The 25,617-nt window shown below is 40.3% G+C and overlaps 1 protein-coding gene across 4 annotated transcripts in view; it reads right to left on the bottom strand.

Moving 5' to 3' along the window:
* Positions 1 to 763: 763 nt before the first annotated feature.
* Positions 764 to 25,617, bottom strand: part of SPPL3 (signal peptide peptidase like 3) — a 55,227-nt gene continuing 30,373 nt past the window's right edge. The window contains exons 3-12 of one of the 4 annotated variants that reach the window (XR_014234234.1): positions 20,089 to 20,177; positions 16,619 to 16,738; positions 15,767 to 15,845; positions 14,736 to 14,848; positions 5,412 to 5,518; positions 4,766 to 4,929; positions 3,818 to 4,017; positions 2,565 to 2,733; positions 1,950 to 1,991; positions 764 to 1,752 (exon numbers count right to left, since the gene is read on the bottom strand). Coding sequence is in view for 3 of the 4 variants with exons in the window: in XM_082354505.1 (XP_082210631.1) it covers positions 1,824 to 1,895; positions 2,624 to 2,733; positions 3,818 to 4,017; positions 4,766 to 4,929; positions 5,412 to 5,518; positions 14,736 to 14,848; positions 15,767 to 15,845; positions 16,619 to 16,738; positions 20,089 to 20,177 (1,054 nt within the window). In the remaining variant the exon portion in view is untranslated. Of the gene's footprint in view, positions 1,992 to 2,564; positions 2,734 to 3,817; positions 4,018 to 4,765; positions 4,930 to 5,411; positions 5,519 to 14,735; positions 14,849 to 15,766; positions 15,846 to 16,618; positions 16,739 to 20,088; positions 20,178 to 25,617 lie in introns of all 4 variants that reach the window. The other 3 variants (XM_082354506.1, XM_082354507.1, XM_082354505.1) reach the window with 3 other exon arrangements.

The raw sequence follows: 25,617 nt of genomic DNA, 5'->3' as shown, positions 1-25,617 counted from the left end.
TTTGTAGGCTGAACCAGAGCTGCAGGGGACCCCATCTGGAGACAGACAGGGGCTTCCTGAAGTCAGTCTCCTGAACAGGCAGAGCAGGTAGGAGGGGACAGGAGCTCCATTTGGTACCAACAACCAAAAGTGAAGATGAGGTAACAAAGGCTAGAAAGGAGTCATTTATTAAAAAAAAAAAAAAACCCAACAAAACAACAAAAAACATACAGCCTTCAGCAGGATCTGAAGACACGACGGAGGAGCGCACCATCCTGACCGCCACGTGCACCACCTGTGAGTGCCACCCACCGCGACCTCCAGCCACGGGGCCCACAGCGCCCCAGTTTATACACAGGTCACCTGCTTAAGGGAGAGCCCGGGAAACATGGGCCCTTCTCCAACCCCTGCTCTCAGGTGGGCAGGCCAATCCCCGGCTTCTCTCTGCCTCCAAACAACGGGCAATTTCCTCTCAGGCTGTGGACACCACTCCCACTAGTCACTGCTGGGACACTGGGTCTCCAGCCAAGGCCACAGCACACGGGCGGATTTAAGGGTCACAGCAGCTCATTCTTGCCACAATTCCTGGAACGTAGGGCCCGTCTCCGGGGGCGTTTGACATTTGTCCCCAATACCCAGTTGTCACAACAGGTAAACCAAGACTATAATCACAACAGCAAGGACAGGATCGTGTTGCTTTTTTCCTTTTTTTTTCTTAAAGGAGTGAGGGCATGGAAAATACAGCACACCAATGAAACAAAATGCCAAAAAAAATACAAAAAAATAGAAAATAGAAAAATGTATTTACAAGTAGTACATTACTATGATCAGAAAGCACAAAGACACCTGCTGCTATAATACATGCATTGGTTCAAGAAGAAACTATCAAAAACCCTGCAAGGGAGAAGCCTGTAAAAACGAAAAAAGGGCCAAAAAGTTTTAACTTTTCATCCCTAATTTGCTACACTGATCAAAACCAAATGAGCATCCCCTAAAGTCCATGAGTATATCAGTACAAATACTATACTGTTTTTTAACTGCACGTTCAGTTGTGGAGGGAAAGACAGCCGCTTATCCATATACAAGGAAGCCAGAGTGAACTGCTCTACATGCTAAAAATTACAGCAAGCCCCTGTCTGCTATACAGCATGATCTTAGCAGGTTTTAATTTTTGTTTATTCATATATATCCATGTGCATGTGTGTGTATGTATGTATAAAAACCGTGCCCTCGTTCACTGCCAACACAACATCTGGGTGGACATGAACTCATTACAACAAATTCTTATGTTTATGTTGTAAGAAGTCACTCAGTGTCTGTGGATTTAATAAGTCACTTCACACCACAGAAAATATTTAATAAATCCAAAAAACGGAAAGAAGAATATAATGACAGAAGAGTTTCTGTCTCAGTTCTCTGAAACTGAGTCCCCCATAGGAAACTGGTCCCAAAAGTTCTTGAGGGTTCACTGAAGAAACCAGTTTGCTACTGTTTTTCATCCTTTTAGTGTTCAAAGGTACAGAACGACTCCTTGCCCTTGTCAGTTTAAAGAGTCACATCTCCGTCCCCCAAAGGTTAACAGTCTGGTGCAGAGCCATACAAACGGGGGAGGGAGGAGCGCTGGGGAAGGCCTGTCATTTCAGGAGGGGCTCCGCCTCTCCAACGGCAGGAAGAGAAGGAACCGCGCAGGCTCCGGCACCTCGCTCCTGTAAATGCGTAATCCGGTCACACGGCAGTCCTTAGACAGGTACGTCTCCGAGTACCAGGCCAGCTCTAAGAGGAAACAAAACCACGCGTGGACAGAAAAGGACTGAGAGGCCGTTCTGGTCGCTCTCTGTGACCCATCATACTTCCAGGAATCGGGAGCTGCTGGATTTGGAGTGGAATGGCTCAGACCACATCCGCCGTAGGTCACCCTGGGAAAGAAGGAACTTCACTAAGTCACAGGTTTCAACTCGAGGCATACATACCTACAAGTCCTTTCTGACTCCTGATCTCAGATCAGATTGCTTCTGTGGAGAATCAAAGAACATTCAAATTTTACTCATTGGAAAGGTTATAACCCCTCATTCTTTGAAGAACTCCTAGAAGGGCTCTTAGGCCCCTTGAGCGGGTGTCCTCGTGGCAGTGTTATCACTTATGATTCAGATGATCTAGGCAAGATAATTAACCTCTGTGCCTGTTTCATCTGTAAAATGTGGATGATAATATAAATCTTGTAAATCAGATAATGCCCTTAGTTTTTACAATGCATTTCTTAATTATTTCCAAACTTTAATGCAGAGTATTAAAGGGCTATTAGGTGGCAACAGGGTGCTGTTTTTTAAGAGAAGCAGGAAGTCTCTGTAGCAGGGCTTTAGGGATTTCAGTTAATTAATCATGACCAGGTGGTAAGGGGTCTACTCATTAGTGTTTTCAGCCAATGGCTCTAAGAACCTGGAAGAAGTTGCTACTATCAGGTTAGCAAAAACAAGCAAGCAAACAAACAAAATCCTCCCCAAACAACAAAAACAAAAAGATCCCACTCTCAAGATCAGGAGCTTAGGGTCTTAAGCAGAACCACCTCCAGCAAGGAGAATACATACCCAAGTCCAGGGTCAATGCCATGTTATTGCTTTCACTGGTTTATAACTGCCTCTCTCACCTTTAAATAGGCCATCGTGAGGAGTGGCAATAAGGTAAATGGCACCAAATAGAGAAGGGCGGGCTGGGCTGCTCGGTGAATTCGAGACGCCACAGTAGCAGTGAGCAGACCTGCGGGGAGAGAGAAACATTCGTGAATAACTCCAAGGGGACAGCCCCGAGAGAGGAGAGCCGCTGTTACCTGGCTGCTTCTTGGCACAGTCCTGAGATTGTATAGCTGTAATGTGACACATTCCATCCAATGGTGGGGAGTGAAATGCCCAGCTTGAGCAGGTAAAGAAACAGGGAGCAGCACAGCTTTTAAAAGCGTAGAATTCCAAGGACCTGTGAGTAGCCCAAGTCCCACTCCGTGCCCAGGTCCCTGGTTCCAGGCCTCATTTCAGCCTTGAGTGTGCCTGGTCTCCCTCTGTCTCCTGTGGTATATGATGATAGACTTGGAGGCAAAAGACCTGGGTTCAAGTTTCAACTCTGCTGCTTATGACAGCCATATAACCTTGGCTAAGGCCTTTCACGTCTTGAGCCTCAGCCTCCTCATCCGTCTAATGGGGATACCACAGTTGCCCTGCCCCCCTCAGAGCTAGTGGAGTGGAGTGGCAATGAACCCACGCCTATGAGAGCACCGTGGACTGTGAAGTGCTCCTTCAGTAGAAGGCACAGAGGCAAGAAAGGTGCTCCTTTCCGTTCACTGTCGTAGCTGTTGGAGTACAGACAGGTTACTAGCCCAATTACAACCGTCTCTTCCTGTCTGCCCGAAACGGAGCTGGCTAGAGAAAAGCTGGCCGAGGGAGAGTCCGAGGTCAGAGGTGATGGAAATGTTAGAGCAGATGAAGGGAAGTATCTGTCTAATAAAGTAGGCAATAAACATGACATTCGTTAAACTCAAGCCGAAGATTTAATTAAGCACACAGACTGCTCCACAATCATCGTGTGGTAGGTCTTCTCAACTTTGAGGCCTGACCACACTTTTCCTGCAATGTTCTTCAAACATATTATTGGATAGGGAACTAGGCTGCTGGCCAACACATAGAGCATCTTTCATCTCGTGGGTCAGTTTTTTTTCCTTTGTGTTTGTTTATAAGAGCAACCAGTCACTGCTCTCCTTTCATCTGGCATCTGCAGCTAGAAGACCTGATTTAATTCCAGGGGTTGGAGGACAGCCAGAGGGGGGACTGCATGCAGTCTCTGGTTCTCTTACCTACGAAGTATCCAATGAGGGTGCAGTGAAAGTAGGAAACCTTCTGCATGCGTCCGGAGATGTTGGCGGGTCCAGAGGCACTGCAGGAGTCACCGTTGGCTTGCTTTTTGTAGTTGTCATAACGAAGGACAAAGCACAACAGGAGTCCAGGCATCACGATGTCTCCAATGCCCAACATAGAGAAGTGACTGCCAGTGGAGCTGGAACGTAGTGTCACATGTCAGGGGTGCCACCTTCTACAACCCCATTTCTCCTCCTGCGCAAAGTCTGTTCACTTTCTAAGAAGTCAAAGAACTTATCTGAATGGTAGATGGCAATCTCTATGGGTTTAACAACACTGGTTTTTAAGAGTTCAGAGATTAAGAGCCACAAGGGTACTGGCGATTGAGGTCTTCAGCCCCACGCTCAGCGCTCTGGGAGAGCACCGCATAAGTGACTGCTGGAGCCATCTGCTTGAGCGCTGCCACCTCTAGAAATGTCAAGCAGCTCACTATGTGTCACACATTCACTGCTAAGACTTCAAATAAGCACCTACTACTGCCAGACATGGGAGATTAAAGCAGCACATTAATTTTTCCAAGATTATAGTTCCAGGAACTGTATAATTTTAGCATTAAGACATTTTTACAAATGTATTAGAAGTAAAAAAGATCCAGATTCTCCCGTTAATTCCCTCTAGCCAACTTTAAACTATGCTAACAGCGGTAACATAGGGTTGTTTGATAACATTATTCAATATTAAAAAGCTGCACCTGTATCACTTAATGATCAGTCTTTGCAAGTTAAGTCAGTATTCTTGTCCTCATCTGTAAAATGGAGATGACTCACAACCCTTTTCCAGTCCAGCATCAGAATGCTGATGACAAAGACAGACAAACTGGGGAACAGAGGGGCAGAGGAAGGCAGTGTCCTCACCATCACGAGATGAGGCCGACACGCCAGTCTTACCTGGGGAAGACCAGTTTTCCAGGCAGAGACAGGCGAGGAACATCGCGCCCAACATTGGGCCCCAGGTGGAGCTTCCGGGATAGAACGTCAAGGGGATTGTCAGCCGGCTGTGTGGCCACCTTCACCATGACGTTGCTATTAAAGATGTAGGCAGAGAAAAACACCTGCCGAGGGGAGAGTCACCTTTACCAGAGGGAGCTGGAAGCACCCCGATCTCAGCACCAGCCCTCTTTGTTCTTAAGAGCAGAGTCTCAGTACTGCATCATCAAGCTTTTTAGACTGCACGCTTTGAGGAGAAAGAAAATCTTTGCTCCTGTGTGTACGTGCCGATTTTTTCTCTCCACACCCACAGAGGAAGCCCTTACAGCAGAGCTGCCAGCGCTCCAGGGCAGAGAACCTTGCCTGCCTGCTCCCTTTTCCACCCCGAGAGTCACACGTGTACTCTCTACTGTAACAAGTCTCGACAAACCCAGGCACGGACAGCTGCCTGCTCACCTTTTAACAGGTACAGTGCAGCCGGGAGTGGTCTCAGACAGGAGGTACTCTGGCCAGCAGACTTTGGATATTTAGAGTTAAAAATTTTCCGGAGTGAATGTTCCAATTAAACACAAAGGACAGCAGCAGCTCTGGGGAAACAGACACTCACCCAAAAGACATCGTAGATTAAAAGCCCTGAGAGAAGCAGGCAGGAGACCTTGAGGCTGGGCAGGCGGACGAAGGCGATCATAGCGACACAGAGACCCATGGCCAGGGCTGGGGAGGAGACAGCAGTCAGTGTGGAGCACAGGCTCAGCTTCTCTCCACAAGCTATTCAGCTCATAAACCTAACAGAGTTTGTAAGTCCCTCAAAAAATCAGGCAGCCCTAAACCCCAGTCTAAGATGTTTACACCCTACTAGTGCAAAGTGCCCACCGCTGGCCCACTGTGACCGGCTCGTATTTGGGGAAATCCCTTTTCTCATGCTATAGATGGTGCTCAACTATCTAAGACCCAGGGGACTGTTCTGAATGCTAAAGCTCTAAGCCAAGCTCAGTTCTGGCCTCCCAGCTCTCGTCTCCTGCCTCCCCCCATTACTTCAGATGCATCACCCTTGCTCCTTTAAAGCCAATGCACACCCTAGATCACATCTTTTTCACTTAAGGACACTGTTCCAGCCACTCATTTTATGCTCATCCTCCCCACCTGGGTCTAAACTAAACACAAGACAGAACTGCTCAATGACAGGATTCTGCATGACTCCACACAATGTCATTCTATCCCTAATCGTCCAAACAAGAAACTCTGGGCTCCTTTTCATCTCATCGCAACCTTCATCACGCACACTCAGGCTGCAACCACTTCGGGGTGCTCCTCTTTACTGTCACGGCACACCTCGGTCATGATTCCCGTACTTCCTAGTGTGATGTGTGTATCCTTTCCCATTTTCTGTCCCTCTCCCCCACTTACTCTTCACTGCCATTGTCAAAAATCAGTTCACATCATTCCCTGCCTTAAATCACGAGGTCCCCTACTCTCTGATCAAGTCCGACTGTAAAGGCGTGACTCACACAGAATGGCGCTGCACCACACGGGCTTGGCCTCAAGCCTCTTCTTTTGCTCCTATGCCTCCACCTACTCCTTCTCTCTAAGATGAGCGATAACCTCTTTCCAATCATGCCAACCAAGTCTCCCCACTGTACTCCAAGTCCATGTTTGAAGAGGCAGCATGCATCCCATCTGACTACTTCAGAGAAGGTTCTTAATACAAGCATGTTGAATGAGAATCACTCCCACCGCCAACTGAACAGTGCCACCAGCCATGTCACATCCCTGAAACACACGCTCAACTATTCATCCAGTTTGCCTCTCTTTTTCTTCATTCATCAGCTCTTGCAAACATACCACACCACTTATTGGTCAAATTCTTTCAAGTCTTCCCAAATTTAAAAGATTAATTTGTAAGATGAAACTGAGTAGATAAAAAAGTTACAGATTTAGTTCAAAAAACTCTGAAGTACTTTCTTAATATTAATGCTTCTTGGTATAACTCTGAAAACATACTTCATGCCTCGCCCTTTAAAATAACCACATTTATCATTCTGTTTTCACTGTAAATTAACTTCAAGGAATAGGCTTTAATTAAAAAACACTCATTTAAAAAAACTCTACAACCACATTATCGCTAACAACAAAATGATTTCTGATTCTGCAAAGAAGTCTGGAAAGACAATTTCCAAGTCAAAGAAGAACATATTTCAGAATGTTACAGACACGTGCTAGAAGGCTATCTTTTCTGTTAATGGCAGAAAACAAGTCAAACACACATCAAATACCAATCTGAGAAACAAACAACTAAAAAGCTCAAAGACTCTCTCCGTTTTTTGTTTTTGTTTTTTTTTGAGGGAAAACTAAGCTTGGTCACAAGGGCAATTTAACTAGTGTAAACCGGTAAGAGATCCTTGGACAAGTAGATATTGGGAAGTAGCAACAATGACAGAAAATGATATAAAAGTTTACAAGTTAGGGCCAGTAAGGGTTTGGAGAGCCTCCCTGAACACTCAATGACAGCACCACTGTAGCTGAGCCGTCCTCAGAGCTGCAGGGACACAGTGCCTGGAGAGGAGAGGAGCCCCTCAGACCTGGCACTGTCTCCAAAGAGCTCTGTTCCAAGGTCTGGATTAGCCTCGTGGTCGCTTGGAATGGGTAACAGGAAAAAGTGTGATCCATACCCATAATCTCTGCTTTCCAAATTCCTCCCTTAAAAAAATTCTTGGGCTTCCCTGGTGGCGCAGTGGTTGAGAATCCGCCTGCCAATGCAGGGGACACGGGTTCGAGCCCTGGTCTGGGAAGATCCCACATGCCGCGGAGCAACTAGGCCCGTGAGCCACAATTACTGAGCCTGCGCATCTGGAGCCTGTGCTCCGCAACAAGAGAGGCCGCGATAGTGAGAGGCCTGCGCACCGCGATGAAGAGTGGCCCCCACTTGCCGCAACTAGAGAAAGCCCTCACACAGAAACGAAGACCCAACACAGCCATAAATAAAACAAAAAAAACAAAAAAAACAAAAAAAAACCACCCAGCAGAGTGCCCAATGTATAAAAATTACTCAATAAATGTTAGCTATTAGTACCTTTATAAAATGATATAGACATGTATTTATGTAATTACACAAAAGAAGTCTCTATCATATATAACATATTATATGACATACATTATATATTCCACATATATTTATAAATAATATGGGTATTATATTACAGTATAATCCCATTTATATTAACAAAGTATAGTCTACACAAAAATTTGCATTCCAATTTTCACAGTACCATTATTCACAATAGCCAAAAAAGTGGAAACAACTGATGAATGGATAAATAAAATTGATGCATCTGTACAATTAAACAGTATTTGGTCATAAAAAGGAATGGAGTACTGATACAAGTTACAACATGGATGAACCTTGAAAACATTATGCTGAGTGAAAGAAGGCAGATACAAAAGGTCATATGTGATTTTATTTATGCAAAATGTCCACAAGAGGCAAATTCACAGAGACAGGAAGTAGATTAGTGGGTGCCCGGGGCTGGGGTGGGGGAATGGGGGAGTGACTGCTACTGGGTGTGGGTTTTGGAGGGTGGGTGTGAAGATGCTCTAAAACTGATTGTAGGGGACTTCCCTGGTGGCGCAGAGGATAAGACTCCGCATTCCCAATGTAGGGGGCCCGGGTTCAATCCCTGGTCAGGGAACTATATCCCACATGCATGCCGCAACTAAGAGTTCACATGCCACAACTAAGGAGCCAGTGAGCAGCAACTAAGACCCAGCGCAACCAAAATAAATTTAAAAAACAAACAAACAAACAAAAAAACAAACCGGGGACTTCCCTGGGGGCAAAGTGGTTAAGAAGCCACCTGCCAATGCATGGGACACAGGTTCGAGCCCTGGACCAGGAAGATCCTACATGCCGCTGAACAACTAAGCCCGTGCGCCACAACTACTGAGCCTGTGCTCTAGAGCCCACGTGCCACAACTACTGAAGCCTGTGTGCCTAGAGCCTGTGCTCTGCAACAAGAGAAGCCACCGCAATGAGAAGCCTGGGCACTGCAATGAAGAGTAGCCCCCGTTCAGCAACGAAGACCCAACGCAGCCAAAAATAAAAAAATAAAATAAATTAAAAAAACACAAAACTGATTGTAGTGTTGGTTGCACAACTCTGCAAATATACTAAAAACCACTGAATTGTACACTTAATTTTTTTGAAATAAGTTTAATTAATTAATTTATTTATTTATTTTGGCTGCATTAGGTCTTCATTGCTGTGCACAGGCTTTCTCAAGTTTCAGCGAGTGGGAGCTACTCTTCGCTGCGGCGCGCAGGATTCTCACTGTGGTGGCTTCTCTTTGTTGCAGAGCACGGCCTCTAGGCACATGGGCTACAGTAGTTGTGGCTCGCGGGCTCTAGAGCGCAGGCTCAGTAGTTGTGGCGCACGGGATTCGTTGCTCCATGACATGTGGGATCTTCCCCGACCAGGGCTCGAACCCGAGTCGCCTGCATTGGCAGGCGGATTCTTAACCACTGCACCACCAGGGAAGTTCCCCGAATTGTACACTTTAAATAAGTAAATTGTATGATATGTGAATTACATCCCCAAAAAGCTGTTACTAAAAAAGATCTTAAGAATGTAGGTAGACACAGCAAGTCAGCTCTACCCACCACCAGAACCTCCCATCAAGCCTCTTAGATAGCCTCAACCACCAGAGGGCAGACAGCAGAAGCAAGAAAAACTACAATCCTGCAGCCTGTGGAACAAAAACCACATTCACAGAAAGACAGACAAGATGAAAAGGCAGAGGGCTATATACCAGATGAAGGAACAAGATAAAGCCCCAGGAAAACAACTAAATGAAGTGGAGATAGGTAACCTTCCAGAAAAAGAATTCAGAATAATGATAGTGAAGATGATCCAGGACCTCGGAATAAGAATGGAGGCAAAGATCGAGAAGATGCAAGAAATGTTTAACAAAGACCTAGAAGAATTAAAGAACAAACAAACAGAGATGAACAATACAATAACTGAAATGAAAACTACACTAGAAGGAATAAGTAGCAGAATAACCGAGGCAGAAGAACGGATACGTGACCTGGAAGAAAGAATGGTGGAATTCACTGCTGCGGAACAGACTAAAGAAAAAAGAATGAAAAGAAATGAAGACAGCCTAAGAGATCTCTGGGACAACATTAAACGCAACAACATTCGCATTATAGGGGTCCCAGAAGGAGAAGAGAGAGAGAAAGGACCAGAGGAAATATTTGAAGAGATTATAGTCGAAAACTTCCCTAACACGGGAAAGCAAATAGCCACCCAAGTCCAGGAAGCGCAGAGAGTCCCATACAGGATAAACCCAAGGAGAAACACGCCGAGACACATAGTAATCAAATTGGCAAAAATTAAAGACAAAGAAAAATTATTGAAAGCAGCAAGGGAAAAACGACAAATAACATACAAGGGAACTCCCATAAGGTTAACAGCTGATTTCTCAGCAGAAACTCTACAAGCCAGAAGGGAGTGGCATGATGTACTTAAAGTGATGAAACGAAAGAGCCTATTACCAAGATTACTCTACACGGCAAGGATCTCATTCAGATTTGATGGAGATATCAAAAGCTTTACAGACAAGCAAAAGCCAAGAGAATTCAGCACCACCAAACCAGCTCTACAACAAATGCTAAAGGAACTTCTCTAAGTGGGAAACACAAGAGAAGAAAAGGACCTACAAAAACAAACCCAAAACAATTAAGAAAATGGTCATAGGAACATACATATCGATAATTACCTTAAACGTGAATGGATTAAATGCTCCAACCAAAAGACACAGGTTTGCTGAATGGATACAAAACCAAGACCCATATATATGCTGTCTACAAGAGACCCACTTCAGACCTAGGGACACATACAGACTGAAAGTGAGGGGATGGAAGAAGATATTCCATGCAAATGGAAATCAAAAGAAAGCTGGAGTAGCTATACTCATATCAGATAAAATAGACTTTAAAATAAAGAATGTTGCAAGAGACAAGGAAGGACACTACATAATGATCAAGGGATCAATCCAAAAAGAAGATATAATAATTATAAATATATATGCACCCAACGTAGGAGCACCTCAATACATAAGGCAACTGCTAACAGCTACAAAAGAGGAAACTGACAGTAACACAATAATAGTGGGGGACTTTAACAACCCACTTACACCAATGGACAGATCATCCAAAATGAAAATAATTAAGGAAACAGAAGCTTTAAATGACATAATAGACCAGATAGATTTAATTGATATTTATAGGACATTCCATCCAAAAACAGCAGATTACACTTTCTTCTCAAGTGCGCACGGAACATTCTCCAGGATAGATCACATCTTGGGTCACAAATCAAGCCTCAGTAAATTTAAGAAAATTGAAATCATATCAAGCATCTTTTCTGACCACAACGCTATGAGATTAGAAATGAATTACAGGGAAAAAAACATAAAAAACACAAACACATGGAGGCTAAAAAATACGTTACTAAATAACCAAGAGATCACTAAAGAAATCAAAGAGGAAATCAAAAAGTACCTAGGGACAAATGACAATGAAAACACAACGATCCAAAACTTATGGGATGCAGCAAAAGCAGTTCTAAGAGGGAAGTTTACAGCTATACAAGCCTACCTAAAAAACAAGAAAAATCTCAAGTAAACAATCTAACCTTACACCTAGAGGAACTAGAGAAAGAAGAACAAACAAAACCCAAAGTTAGCAGAAGGAAAGAAATCATAAAGATCAGAGTGGAAATAAATGAAATAGAAACAAAGAAAACAATAGCAAAGATCAATAAAACTAAAAGCTGGTTCTTTGAGAAGATAAAGAAAATTGATAAGCCATTAGCCAGACTCATCAAGAGGGAGAGGACTCAAATCAATAAAATTAGAAATGAAAAAGGAGCAGTTACAACAGACACCTCAGAAATACAAAACATCCAAAGAGACTACTACAAGCAACTCTATGCCAATAAAATGGACAACCTGGAAGAAATGGACAAATTCTTAGAAAGGTATAACCTTCCAAGACTGAACCAGGAAGAAACAGAAAATATGAACAGACCAATCACAAGTAATGAAATTGAAACTGTGATTAAAAATCTTCCAACAAACAAAAGTCCAGGACCAGATGGCTTCACAGGTGAATTCTACCAAACATTTAGAGAAGAGCTAACACCCATCCTTCTCAAACTCTTCCAAAAAATTGCAGAGGAAGGAACACTCCCAAACTCATTCTATGAAGCCACCATCACCCGGATACCAAAACCAGACAAAGATACTACAAAAAAAGAAAATTACAGACCAATATCACTGATGAATATAGATGCAAAAATCCTCAACAAAATACTAGCAAACAGAATCCAACAACACATTAAAAGGATCCTACACCACGATCAAGTGGGATTTATCCCAGGGATGCAAGGATTCTTCAATATACGCAAATCAATCAATGTGATACACCATATTAACAAATTGAAGAATAAAAACCATGTGATCATCTCAACAGATGCAGAAAAAGCTTTTGACAAAATTCAACACCCATTTATGATAAAAACTCTCCAGAAAGTGGGCATAGAGGGAACCAACCTCAACATAATAAAGGCCATATACAACAAACCCACAGCAAACATCATTCTCAATGGTGAAAAACTGAAAGCATTTCCTCTAAGACCAGGAACGAGACAAGGATGTCCACTCTCACCACTATTATTCAACATAGTTTTGGAAGTCCTAGCCACGGCAATCAGAGAAGAAAAAGAAATAAAAGGAATACAAATTGGAAAAGAAGAAGTAAAACTGTCACTGTTTGCAGATGACATGATACTATACATAGAGAATCCTAAAGATGCCACCAGAAAACTACTGGAGCTAATCAATGAATCTGGTAAAGTTTCAGAATACAAAATTAATGCACAGAAATCTCTTGCATTCCTATACACTAATGATGAAAAATCTGAAAGAGAAATTATGGAAACACTCCCATTTACCATTGCAACAAAAAGAATAGAATACTTAGGAATAAAGCTACCTAGGGAGACAAAAGACCTGTATGCAGAAAACTATAAGACACTGATGAAAGAAATTAAAGATGATACCAACAGATGGAGAGATATACCATGTTCTTGGATTGGAAGAATCAATATTGTGAAAATGACTGTATTACCCAAAGCAATCTACAGATTCAATGCAATCCCTATCAAATTACCAATGGCATTTTTTACGTAACTAGAACAAATCATCTTAAAATTTGTATGGAGACACAAAAGACCCCGAATAGCCAAAGCAGCCTTGAGGGAAAAAGACGGAGCTGGAGGAATCAGACTCCCTGACTTCAGACTATACTACAAAGCTACAGTCATCAAGACAATATGGTACTGGCACAAAAACAGAAACATAGATCAATGGAACAAGATAGAAAGCCCAGAGAGAAACCCACGCACCTATGGACTAATCTATGACAAAGGAGGCAAAGATATACAATGGAGAAAAGACAGTCTCTTCAATAAGTGGTGCTGGGAAAGCTGGACAGCTACATGTAAAAGAATGAAATTAGAATACTCCCTAACACCATACACAAAAATAAACTCAAAATGGATTAGAGACCTAAATGTAAGACCGGACACTATAAAACTCTTAGAGGAAAACATAGGAAGAACACTCTTTGACATAAATCACAGCAAGATCTTTTTTGATCCACCTCCTAGAGTAATGGAAATAAAAACAAAAATAAACAAATGGGACCTAATGAAACTTCAAAGCTTTTGCACAGCAAAGAAAGCCATAAACAAGACGAAAAGACAACCCTTAGAATGGAAGAAAATATTTGCAAACGAATCAATGGACAAAGGATTAATCTCCAAAATATATAAACAGCTCATTCAGCTCAATATTAAAGAAACAAACAACCCAATCCAAAAATGGGCAGAAGACCTAAATAGACATTTCTCCGAAGGAGACATACAGATGGCCAAGAAGCACATGAAAAGATGCTCAACGTCACTAATTATTAGAGAAATGCAAATCAAAACTACAATGAGGTATCACCTCACATCAGTTAGAATGGGCATCATCAGAAAATCTACAAACAACAAATGCTGGAGAGGGTGTGGAGAAAAGGGAACCCTCTTGCACTGTTGGTGGGAATGTAAATTGATAAAGCCACTATGGAGAACAATATGGAGGTTCCTTAAAAAACTAAAAATAGAATTACCATATGACCCAGCAATCCCACTACTGGGCATATACCCAGAGAAAAACCATAATTCAAAAAGACACATGCACCCCAATGTTCATTGCAGCACTGTTTACAATAGCCAGGTCATGGAAGCAACCTAAATGCCCACTGACAAACGAATGGATAAAGAAGATGTGGTACATATATACAATGGAATATTACTCAGCCATAAAAAGGAACGAAATTGAGTCATTTTTTGAGACATGGATGGATCTAGAGATTGTCATACAGAGTGAACTAAGTCAGAAAGAGAAAAACAAATATCGTATATTAATGCATGTATGTGGAACCTAGAAAAATGGTACAGATGAACCGGTCTGCAGGGCAGAAGTTGAGACACAGATGTAGAGAACAAATGTATGGACACCAAGGGGGGAAAACTGCAGTGGGGTGGGGATGGTGGTGTGCTGAATTGGGCGATTGGGATTGACATGTATACAGTGATGTGTATAAAATTGATGACTGATTAAAAAAAAAAAAAGAAATCACACACACACAAAAAAGAATATAGGTAAAAATAATAAAAAATTTGATACATAACACCATCTCTGGACACCTAATTTTCAGGGTATTCAGAGGTACCACTACTAAAACACAGAAAGTAGAGGAAGAGAGGACAAATTTAACCATAAATGATATTAAAATTTCAACTTGTCACACAGTAGTTACTTACCATCCATGAGAAGCCAATGGCCAGTGAGAACCCAGATGAGGACGAGCATGACAGACAGAGAGAATGATAGTAATTCAGCAGCAGTGAAACGCCCACAACAACCAAAGGAAATCCTGGAAAATACACAACATTTATTGGACTAATGGACAATAAATTATACTCAATAATCAAACTCTCCTTTGGTTCTTCATGATCAGAATTTGTGACAGCCAGATTAAAATAGTAGGCAATACCTAGATACCCAGAAATCCAAAATACCCAAATCTCTTTGGAAAAAGCTACAGAAAGTTCAAAGGAATTATACTTCTGCACCAATTAGATAATGTACTTTTTATCCCAAATTATCAACATGGGTATTGAGAAGTTTAAAGTGATAATATCAATCTTTAGAAAATCTAAATGTAGGGGAAATTCTAATTCTTACGAGGAAAACAAAATGAAGAAAGTCAACAATTCAATTCATTAAGCAAAGATGAATAAAATTAAGATGGTACATCTATTTGGTTATCACTAATTCCTGGGAAGATCAGCCGCCCCAAGTGACTGATTTCCTAAGTGCACACAGCATTCTCCATTAGCACAGCATTTTGTTTCCATGGAGCAACGGCTTTAGGAGTTAAGGTGTGAACACTGGGATTAAACTTAAGTGGCTAGTATATATTCTAGGTCATCAAAGATGAAAGGCAAAGAATGTTTGAGTCAAGCACTATTTTCATATTCCATTAACTAGTAAAGGAATGAAAATGCTGCTTCAAAAGAAAACTCATCTTTCAATATAATCAAAGCAAGGAAGCATATTACAGTGACTCTGACTTCCTAAGATTTGTTTATATTTCCTCTGCTATGAAAAGGTGCAAAAAGAAGTACTATCCTACAGTTTTAAAAAAATCAAACATCTCACTTTCCAGTCTTCTGGCATTTGTGTGCTTCAGTCAATACCAAAAATTTAGACCCCTAATATTGCTAACAAGTATGAGACAAAAACATACATATACAAGTTTACAATTTAGAGGAAAATCCCAAGTCCTTACTTGTTCTGAGGTGAACAGGGTCTTGTTAAATACTGGCACATCGGGAGAAGAAGAAAAGCAAAAGCTATCGTTGCAAGAACTAGAGAAAGAAAACGTATGGTTAATTTTTTGTTGTTTATTATTTTACTAAGTATAAGAAAAATGGCATGACTTATGGAAACAATCATTGCCCAGAATACTTTTCTCGACAAGTGCATACAATAGTATTAATTAACTAGAGAAGAAAAGTATCTTTCTTTAGCACCGCACAGACAACCTCTTAAAAAAAATATTACCTGATTTGAAGTAGGGGTAGCATTGGTAGGTTTTCTCTTTCTCACCTATCTCAACAAGAAATGATAAACAGCGGGCCAGGGTATGATCTAACATGTCTAGCATTTTGATGTTTCACACATGTCCATCATCGCTCAGCTTGAAAACTGATCAGATAGATGACAGTCGAATTACTGTGATTAGCTATGAGTGTTTCTATCTGCAGAAACATGGGTAGGGGTTGCCAATGACTACTCTGCCAAACTGGACTTTCTGGTAACCTATCAGACAAGGAGCCACAGCCAAAGCAATTCTGCTCTGGTGCCACAAAGCTCGTGAGTTTTCAACTCCTGGCCTTTCATTCAGATTGGGTTGGCAGGTCTGAACTGATGATACAGGTATCAAGTATCTCGCAGGTCTGAACTGATGATACAGGTATCAAGTGGTTCAAGGAGGAGTGGGGGGAGAAAAAGCCAGACTTATGAAGAAAAACTTGCATGGTGCAGTGTATAAATCTTAATTTTTGAATGATGATTTTAAAAAAGGTTTAAAAATTTCCTTTTAGCTTAATGTTAAGAGTAGATAGAGGAACTCATTTACCTGCTGTACATATTGTAAAAACTACTTGAACTGAGTCAAAGAAGAAGAACATTACTAGGAGAGAGACAGATGCTCCAATTGGAAGGAACAGGGCCTGGGTAGAGTCAATAGTCTGGATACCTGAAAGAGAAAAAGGGACATATCAACGACTTACCTAATAGACACTGTACCCATGTACTTCAGATACATTAACTCATAAAATGCAGACAGTTCTAGGGATTAGTATATAAAATATAGATTATCTAGGCCCTTGGATTCTCTCCTTCCCAGTGAGACTATGAGCTCCTTGCTGTCCTCATAGTGCCTTTATTATAGTAGGTGCCCAAGAAATACTTGTTGAATTGACTTACTACCTCCTGGTGCTAACCATCTGGATGACAGGGTGCCAAAACAAACAAACAAACAACAAACAAGAACATTAAGAGGTAGTAAAAATTCATTTTAGTCAATTTGAGTACATCTGTGGTCCTGTATATATAGGTTTGGTAAAAGAGGTGGTTTAAACCCCCTGACTAAAATAATTTCTCATCATCTGTGGATTTAATGTACTCATGTTCATTCTTCCCCATTGTTGCTAATAGTTGAGGACTGACTTTGGTGGGGGAGGAGGGGAGAACAAGATATATCTGGAAACAGTAAATCAAAAACACTTCTTTGTGGGAACATTTTAAAGAGTAAATAGGAGATAAATGGGGGAACCAGAAGCTCTTGGGATAGAGCAGGATTTAGCACAGTGGTTCTCAAGTCTTGGCTGCTCATTAGAATCACCTGGACAGCTTTAAAAAAATCACAGGACAGCTTTAAAAAAATCACAGTGCCTGGGCCCAACCCCAGAGCCAACTAAACTGAAATCTCAAGGGGTTAGTAGGTCCAGGAAAAACTCCCCACAAGATTTTATTTTGGGGGCTACCCTGGTGGCACAGTGGTTAAGAATCCACCTGCCAGTGCAGGGGACACGGGTTCGAGCCCTGGTCCGGGAAGATCCCACATGCTGCGGAGCAACGAAGCCCGTGCACCACAACTACTGAGCCTGCGCTCTAGAGGCTGTGAGCCACAACTACTGAGCCCACGTGCCACAACTACTGAAGCCTGCACGCCTAGGGCCCGTGCTTCCCAACAAGAGAAGCCACCTCAATGAGAGGCCGAAACGAAACGAAGAGAGGTCCCTGCTCGCCACAGCTAGAGAAAGCCTGCGCGCAGCAACAAAGACCCAACACAGCCAAAAATAAATAAATAAATAAATAAAAACCCTGCTCATCAGTATTCAAATTTACCTGTCCTCAAGAAGGCTATTTAGGGATTTTTGTGAAATGAATATTAAATATTTCTACAAAACAAAATTGCTTCATATTGGCTAGGTAGATGGGTCAAATAATTCACTAAGGAACAGGGCAATTCAATTTCAGAAGAGTGAGCCATGTGTCAAGACAAACAAATGATCTGGAGAAGAGTCTAACCTGAACTGCAGTCAAACCCATTCATCTTGGCCCATGGATAGGTTTTTTTTTTTTTTTGGGGGGGGGGGCGCATATCTTAAAGTATCTTATGGGCATTTGTAAGGCAAAACTCTATGAAATCTCTAACTAAATTTCACCTAAATAGTTTTTTTTATTTGAGTGCTCTACAGTAGTTCAAAGAACTACTTGAGGAAGCTAGATTTTCAGGTGCCTTTCACAACAGAAAATAATAGTTTCTCAAATAAATGATTATTTGTTATATAAGAAACAAATCTTTGAAAAGAAATCTATAAATCTGAAAACACACACCCACACCCCCCTCCTTCTGTAAAACAAAGCATCATATACTCTACAGATTAATTATACTGGTTTAAAATATGAGAAGAAAAAAAATCAAATGACTGGCTAGAACTAAGACTGTTTACTAAGGCAGGCTTATGAGAAGTATTTGTTTATAATCAATCTATATTTTACAAGTTCAGTCTGCAATTAAAATGCGAAACAGAATACAAAGAACTTTTCTAGAATATTAGATAGAATGCACAGATTTTTGTTTTTTGAAAGCACAGATTTTTAAACCAGTAAGTATTAGACATTATTTCCATTAGTTTTATAGAAGGACTGCCCAAGAGAGTTTATCAAACAGCAATGTCACAGGGCAAGTGAAGCTCCTTTAGTTGCTGACAATATGTTACCAAAAATAATGTACACAACTTTAATACTGCACTTCTTAAAGGTCTGGAAATAATGGTCCTGAAGGGGAAGGAGCTAATTAATTAGAAATTTTAGCCAAACTCCAGTGACAAAACAAAACAGAGCAAAAGCAAAACAGAGCAGCCATAATTGGGCCGACTTGCTCAACTGCAGTGGCATTACCTTTAAAGGCAAAATCAACGTTAAGAAACAGGCATGATGATGGCATTAAAAATCATGTACAGAGACATTATTTTCTGTATGTGGTGAACAGGCTGCAGAGCAATACACCGATGTACTGGTAACTGTTTATGAAAGTTACTGCGTCTGCACCTCCACGAGAGAAGCAAGGGATTTTTTTAAAAAACTCATTTCCAGAGCTTATGGGGTTTGCAGTCTAGGTGGGGAGATTAAGATGTGTTTCTCTATTAATGAAGAGAATTCTAACCGTACATCTCCATCAATCTTCACAGTTCAAATAAATTATAGGGGAAGCCTAGTAAAGAACTTCAAGATATCAGATAATTGGAGGTGGGGGGGGTTGGGTTTTTTGTTTTTTTTTTTAAACCCTCTTAATGCTAATTAGATGAAGGACTGGTGTGCCAGAAGGGGGAAATTTCTATATAGGTTTCCTGGGGCAGATTCAGGGATAAGACAGGAGTTAGGACAAGGTTAGGGAAAATCAGAGAGGACCTGGAAGGAACTCACTCCCCTCCACTTCCTAACTGTTTTTACTGTAAAACATAACACACTACAGAAAGGTACATGAAACAAAGATGTAGAGTTCCCTGGTGATGCAATGGTTGGGAATCCACCTGCCAATGCAGGGGACACAGGTTCAAGCCCTGGTCCGGGAAGATCCCACATGCTGCGGAGCACCTAAGCCCGTGTGCCACAACTACTGAGCCTGTGCTCTAGAGCCCATGAGCCACAACCACTGAAGCCCGCGTGCCTAGAGCCCACGCTCCGCAACAAAGAGTAGCCCCCGCTCGCCACAACTAGAGAAAGCCCGCACACAGCAACGAAGACAAAATGCAGCCAAAAACAATAAATAAATAAAGTAAAATAAATAAATTTATTTTAAAAAAGAAAATAAAGAATCTCGGCAGCAAGCTTTTAGGCATGAATTAAAAGCAGTACACAAGAAATCCACAGTTCAGGTTCAGAACATAAGACTTTAACAAATTATACCATACAGATTTAATTTTATTATTATACCAAACATAATCCTTGAACCCAGTAAATTATCTACTGGGGTTATAGAAAGAATCAAATTAAGACAACTACATGTAGAAAGCTAATTGTCATAAAATGCCTTACTATTATTGGTGCCGTTGCCATTGAAAGACCCAGAAGAACTGTTACTGTCTTTCTCCTTATCTTGATTTTCAAAGTCCATATTAAGGGACCTGTGGGAAAAAATTGTATAGGTAAGTTTTAGTTTTACTTAAGAAGCAGACCAGAAAAGTCAGTAATGAGACATACTTTTAAATGCTAAAGCATTAGGAAAGAAAGGAAGATCTCTTTTGAACAGCTCTGCAAAACACTTCTTGATGCCACATTTAAAAAAACAATCTACATTCCTTACAGTGTCAGTTCAAGAGTTTTCCTGACTGCAGGTAAAAGCATTCCATTGTGGCTGAATATTCCAGCCATATCTCTGTGCACCTCTTTAATTACTTCCTTATGCTAAATACCTAGAAGGAGAAATATTGGGTCAAAAGGCAAGCACAATTTTGAGACTTTTACATACCACACAATTGCTTCCAAAGAGGGTGGACCAATTCACTCTCTGAGAACAGTGTATAAGAGCACTTGTTTCTCTATACCTTGTCAGCTCTCATTCAACAACATGGATTTGAGTTTTTGCTATATCTGGGAATATTCAAGGTATTGGAGAGACAATAAATAGTGAGTAAAATAGGCTTTCATGGATTTTACATTCGAAGAGGGGGGAGACTGACAATAAACAAGAAAAATAAGTTAAATACAGGGTATGCTAATGGTAAGAGCTAAGGAGAAAAGGCAGGAAATAGAGAGGGTAGATCTGAAATTTTAAACAGGGTAGGCAAGAGAAGGCCACACTGGTGTGATTTCTGAGTCAAGACCTTAAGGAAGTAGACACAGTCAATCTGGGGGACTAAAAATGCTGTCTCTGTCCTAATTTAGAATTCTTTAACTATTAAACAATTTTATGTACCTGAGCTTGCCCATTTCTCTTTTTGTGAACTAACTGTTCAAGTCCTTAGCTCATTTTCTACTACTGCGTTCCTTTAAAGTGTTTGTGCGTCCAAACTTCCTGTGATGGTGGAAATGTTCTGTACCTGCACTGACCTATTTGGTAGATATTAGCCACGTGAACACTTGAAATGTGGGCGCACAACTGAGGAACTGAATTCTACATTTTATTTCATTTTAATTAATTTAAATTTAAATAATTGGAGAGCTAAAACTATAAAACTTTAGACAAAATCTTTGTGACCTTGGATTTGGCAGTGGATTCTTACATATGACATCAAACACACAAGTGAAAATTTGATAAATTGAACTTCATCAAAATTAAAACCTTGTGTGCTGCAAAGAACACTTTGAAAAAAATGAAAACACAACCCCAAAGGATGGGAGAAAATACGTGCTACTGTGTATCTGATAAGGGCCTTACATTTAGAATATAGAAAGAACTCCTCCAATTCAATGATAAAAAGACAACCCAATTAAAAAGTGGGCAGACTCTGAATAAATATTTCTCCAAAGAAGATAAGCAAATGGCCAATGAGCACATGAAAAGTTCTTTTTTTTTTGTTTTTTACACATATATACATGTACATGAAATATTTTTATTGCTGTTAGTTTTACAAAAACAGGATCATATTATTCACACTTTTCTGCATCTTGCTTTTCCTTTCTTTGTTTTGAATTTTATTTATTTTCTTATACAGCAGGTTCTTATTAGTCATCCATTTTACACACATCAGTGTATACATGTCAATCCCAATCTCCCAATTCAGCACACCCCCACCCCCACCCCCTGCTGCTTTCCCCCCTTGGTGTCCATACGTTTGTTCTCTACATCTACGTCTCTATTTCTGCCCTGCAAACCAATTCATCTGTACCATTTTTCTAGGTTCCACATATATGCGTTAATATACGATATTTGTTTTTCTCTTTCTGACTTACTTCACTCTGTATGACAGTCTCTAGATTCATCCACGTCTCTACAAATGACCCAATTTCATTCCTTTTTATGGCTGAGTAATATTCCATTGTATATATGTATCACATCTTCTTTATCCATTCGTCTGTCGATGGGCATTTAGGTTGCTTCCATGACCTGGCTATTGTAAATAGCGCAGCAATGAACATTGGGGTGCATGTGTCTCTTTGAATTATGGTTTTCTCTGGGTATATGTCCAGTAGTGGGATTGCTGGGTCATATGGTAATTATATTTTTAGTTTTTAAAGGAACTTCCATACTGTTCTCCATAGTGGCTGTATCAATTTACATTCCCACCAACAGTGCAAGAGGGTTCCCTTTTCTCCACACCCTCTCCAGCATTGGCTGTTTGTAAATTTTCTGATGATGCCCATTCTAACTGGCGTGAGGGGATACCTCATTGTAGTTTTGATTTGCATTTCTCTAATAATTAGTGATGTTGAGCAGCTTTTCATGTGCTTCTTGGCCAGCTGTATGTCCTCTTTGGAAAAATGTCTATTTAGGTCTTCTGCCCATTTTTGGATTGGGGTGTTTGTTTCTTTAATATTGAGCTGCATGAGCTGTTTATATATTTTGGAGATTAATCCTTTATCCATTGATTCGTTTGCAAATATTTCTTCCCATTCTAAGGGTTGTCTTTTCGTCTTGTTTGTAGTTTCCTTTGCTTTGCAAAAGCTTTTAAGTTTCATTAGGTTCCATTTGTTTATTTTCGTTTTTATTTCCATTACTCTAGGAGGTGGATCAAAAAACATCTTGCTGTGATTTATGTCAAAGAGTGAGTGTTCTTCCTATGTTTTCCTCTAAGAGTTTTATAGTGTCCGGTCTTACATTTAGGTCTCTAATCCATTTTGAGTTTATTTTTGTGTATGGTGTTAGGGAGTGTTCTAATTTCATTCTTTTACATGTAGCTGTCCAGTTTTCCCAGCACCACTTATTGAAGAGATTGTCTTTTCTCCATTGTATAGCCTTGCCTCCTTTGTCATAGATTAGTTGACCATAGGTGCATGGGTTTATCTCTGGGCTTTCTATCCTGTTCCATTGATCTACATTTCTGTTTTTGTGCCAGTACCATATTGTCTTGATTACTGTAGCTTTGTAGTATAGTCTGAAGTCAGGGAGTCTGATTCCTCCAGCTCCGTTTTCTCCCTCAAGACTGCTTTGGCTATTCGGGGTCTTTTGTGTCTCCATACAGATTTTAAGATTTTTTGTTCTAGTTCTGTAAAAAATGCCATTGGTAATTTGATACAGATTGCATTGAATCTGTAGATTGCTTGGGGTAGTATAGTCATTTTCACAATATTGATTCTTCCAATCCAAGAACATGGTATTTCTCTCCATCTGTTGGTATCATCTTTAATTTCTTTCATCAGTGTCTTATAGTTTTCTGCATACAGGTCTTTTGTCTCCCTAGGTAGGCTTATTCCTAGGTATTTTATTCTTTTTGTTGCAATGGTAAATGGGAGTGTTTCCTTAATTCCTCTTTCAGATTTTTCATCATTAGTGTATAGGAATGCAAGAGATTTCTGTGCATTAATTTTGTATCATGCAACTTTACCAAATTCACTGATCAGCTCTAGTAGTTTTCTGATGGCATCTTTAGGATTCTCTATGTATAGTATCATGTCATCTGCAAACAGTGACAGTTTTACTTCTTCTTTTCCAATTTGGATTCCTTTTATTTCTTTTTCTTCTCTGATTGCCATGGCTACGACTTCCAAAACTATGTTGAATAATAGTGGAGAGACTGGACATCCTTGTCTTGTTCCTGATCTTAGAGGAAATGCTTTCAGTTTTTCACCATTGAGAATGATGTTGGCTGTGGGTTTGTCATATATGGCCTTTATTATGTTGAGGTAGGTTCCCTCTATGCCCACTTTCTGGAGGGTTTTAATCATAAATGGGTGTTGCATTTTGTCAAAAGCTTTTTCTGCATATATTGACATGATCATATGGTTTTTATTCTTCAATTTGTTAATATGGTGTATCACATTGATTGATTTGCATATATTGAAGAATCCTTGCATCCCTGGGATAAATCCCACTTGATCATGGTGTATGATCCTTTTACTGTGTTGTTGGATTCTGTTTGCTAGTATTTTGCTGAGGATTTTTGCATCTATATTCATCAGTGATATTGGTCTGTAATTTTCTTTTTTTGTAGTGTCTTTGTCTGTTTTGGTATCAAGGTGATGGTGGCCTCATAGAATGAGTTTGGGAGTGTTCCTTCCTCTGCAAATTTTTGGAAGAGTTTGAGAAGGATAGGTGTTAGCTCTTCTCTAAATGTTTGATAGAATTCACCTGTGAAGCCATCTGGTCCTGGACTTTTGTTTGTTGGAAAATTTTTAATCACAGTTTCAATTTCATTACTTGTGATTGGTCTGTTCATATTTTCTGTTTCTTCCTGGTTCAGTCTTGGAAGGTTATACCTTTCTAAGAAGTTGTCCATTTCTTCCAGGTTGTCCATTTTATTGGCATAAAGTTGCTTGTAATAGTCTCTTAGGATGCTTTGTATTTCTGCGGTGTCTGTTGTAACTTCTCCTTTTTCATTTCTGATTTTATTGATTTGAGTCCTCTCCCTCTTTTTCTTGATGAGTCTGGCTAATGGCTTATCAATTTTGTTTATCTTCTCAAAGAACCAGCTTTTAGTTTTATTGATCTTTGCTACTGTTTTCTTTGTTTCTATTTCATTTATTTCCGCTCTGATCTTTATGATTTCTTTCTTTCTGCTAACTTTGGGTTTTGTTTGTTCTTCTTTCTCTAGTTCCTTTAGGTGTAACGTTAGATTGTTTATTCGAGATTTTTCTTGTTTCTTGAGGTAGGCTTGTATAGCTATAAACTTCCCTCTTAGAACTGCTTTTGCTGTATCCCACAGGTTTTGGATCGTTGTGTTTTCATTGTCATTTGTCTCTAGGTATTTTTTGATTTCCTCTTTGATTTCTTCAGTGATCTCTTGGTTATTTAGTAATGTATTGTTTAGCCTCTATGTGTTTGTGTTTTTTACGTTTTTTTCCCCTGTAATTGATTTCTAATCTCATAGCACTGTGGTCAGAAAAGATGCTTGATATGATTTCAATTTTCTTAAATTTACTGAGGCCTGATTTGTGACCCAAGATGTGATCTATCCTGGAGAATGTTCCATGAGCACTTGAGAAGAAAGTGTAATCTGCTGTTTTTGGATGGAATGTCCTATAAATATCAATTAAATCTATCTGGTCTATTGTGTCATTTAAAGCTTCTGTTTCCTTATTTATTTTCATTTTGGATGATCTGTCCATTGGTGTAAGTGAGGTGTTAAAGTCCCCCACTATTATTGTGTTACTGTCAATTTCCTCTTTTATAGCTGTTAGCAGTTGCCTTATGTATTGAGGTGCTCCTATGTTGGGTGCATATATATTTATAATTGTTATATCTTCTTTTTGGATTGATCCCTTGATCATTATGTAGTGTCCTTCCTTGTCTCTTGCAACATTCTTTATTTTAAAGTCTATTTTATCTGATATGAGTATTGCTACTCCAGCCTTCTTTTGATGTGCATTTGCATGGAATATCTTTTTCCATCCCCTCACTTTCAGTCTGTATGTGTCCCTAGGTCTGAAGTGGGTCTCTTGTAGACAGCATATATATGGGTCTTGTTT

This window comes from Balaenoptera borealis, assembly GCF_965194805.1.
Source record: "Balaenoptera borealis genome assembly, chromosome: 14".
NCBI classification, from domain to species: domain Eukaryota; kingdom Metazoa; phylum Chordata; class Mammalia; order Artiodactyla; family Balaenopteridae; genus Balaenoptera; species Balaenoptera borealis.
The sequence above is the reverse complement of the archived record's forward strand: the minus strand, read 5'-3'. Positions and strand labels throughout refer to the sequence as shown.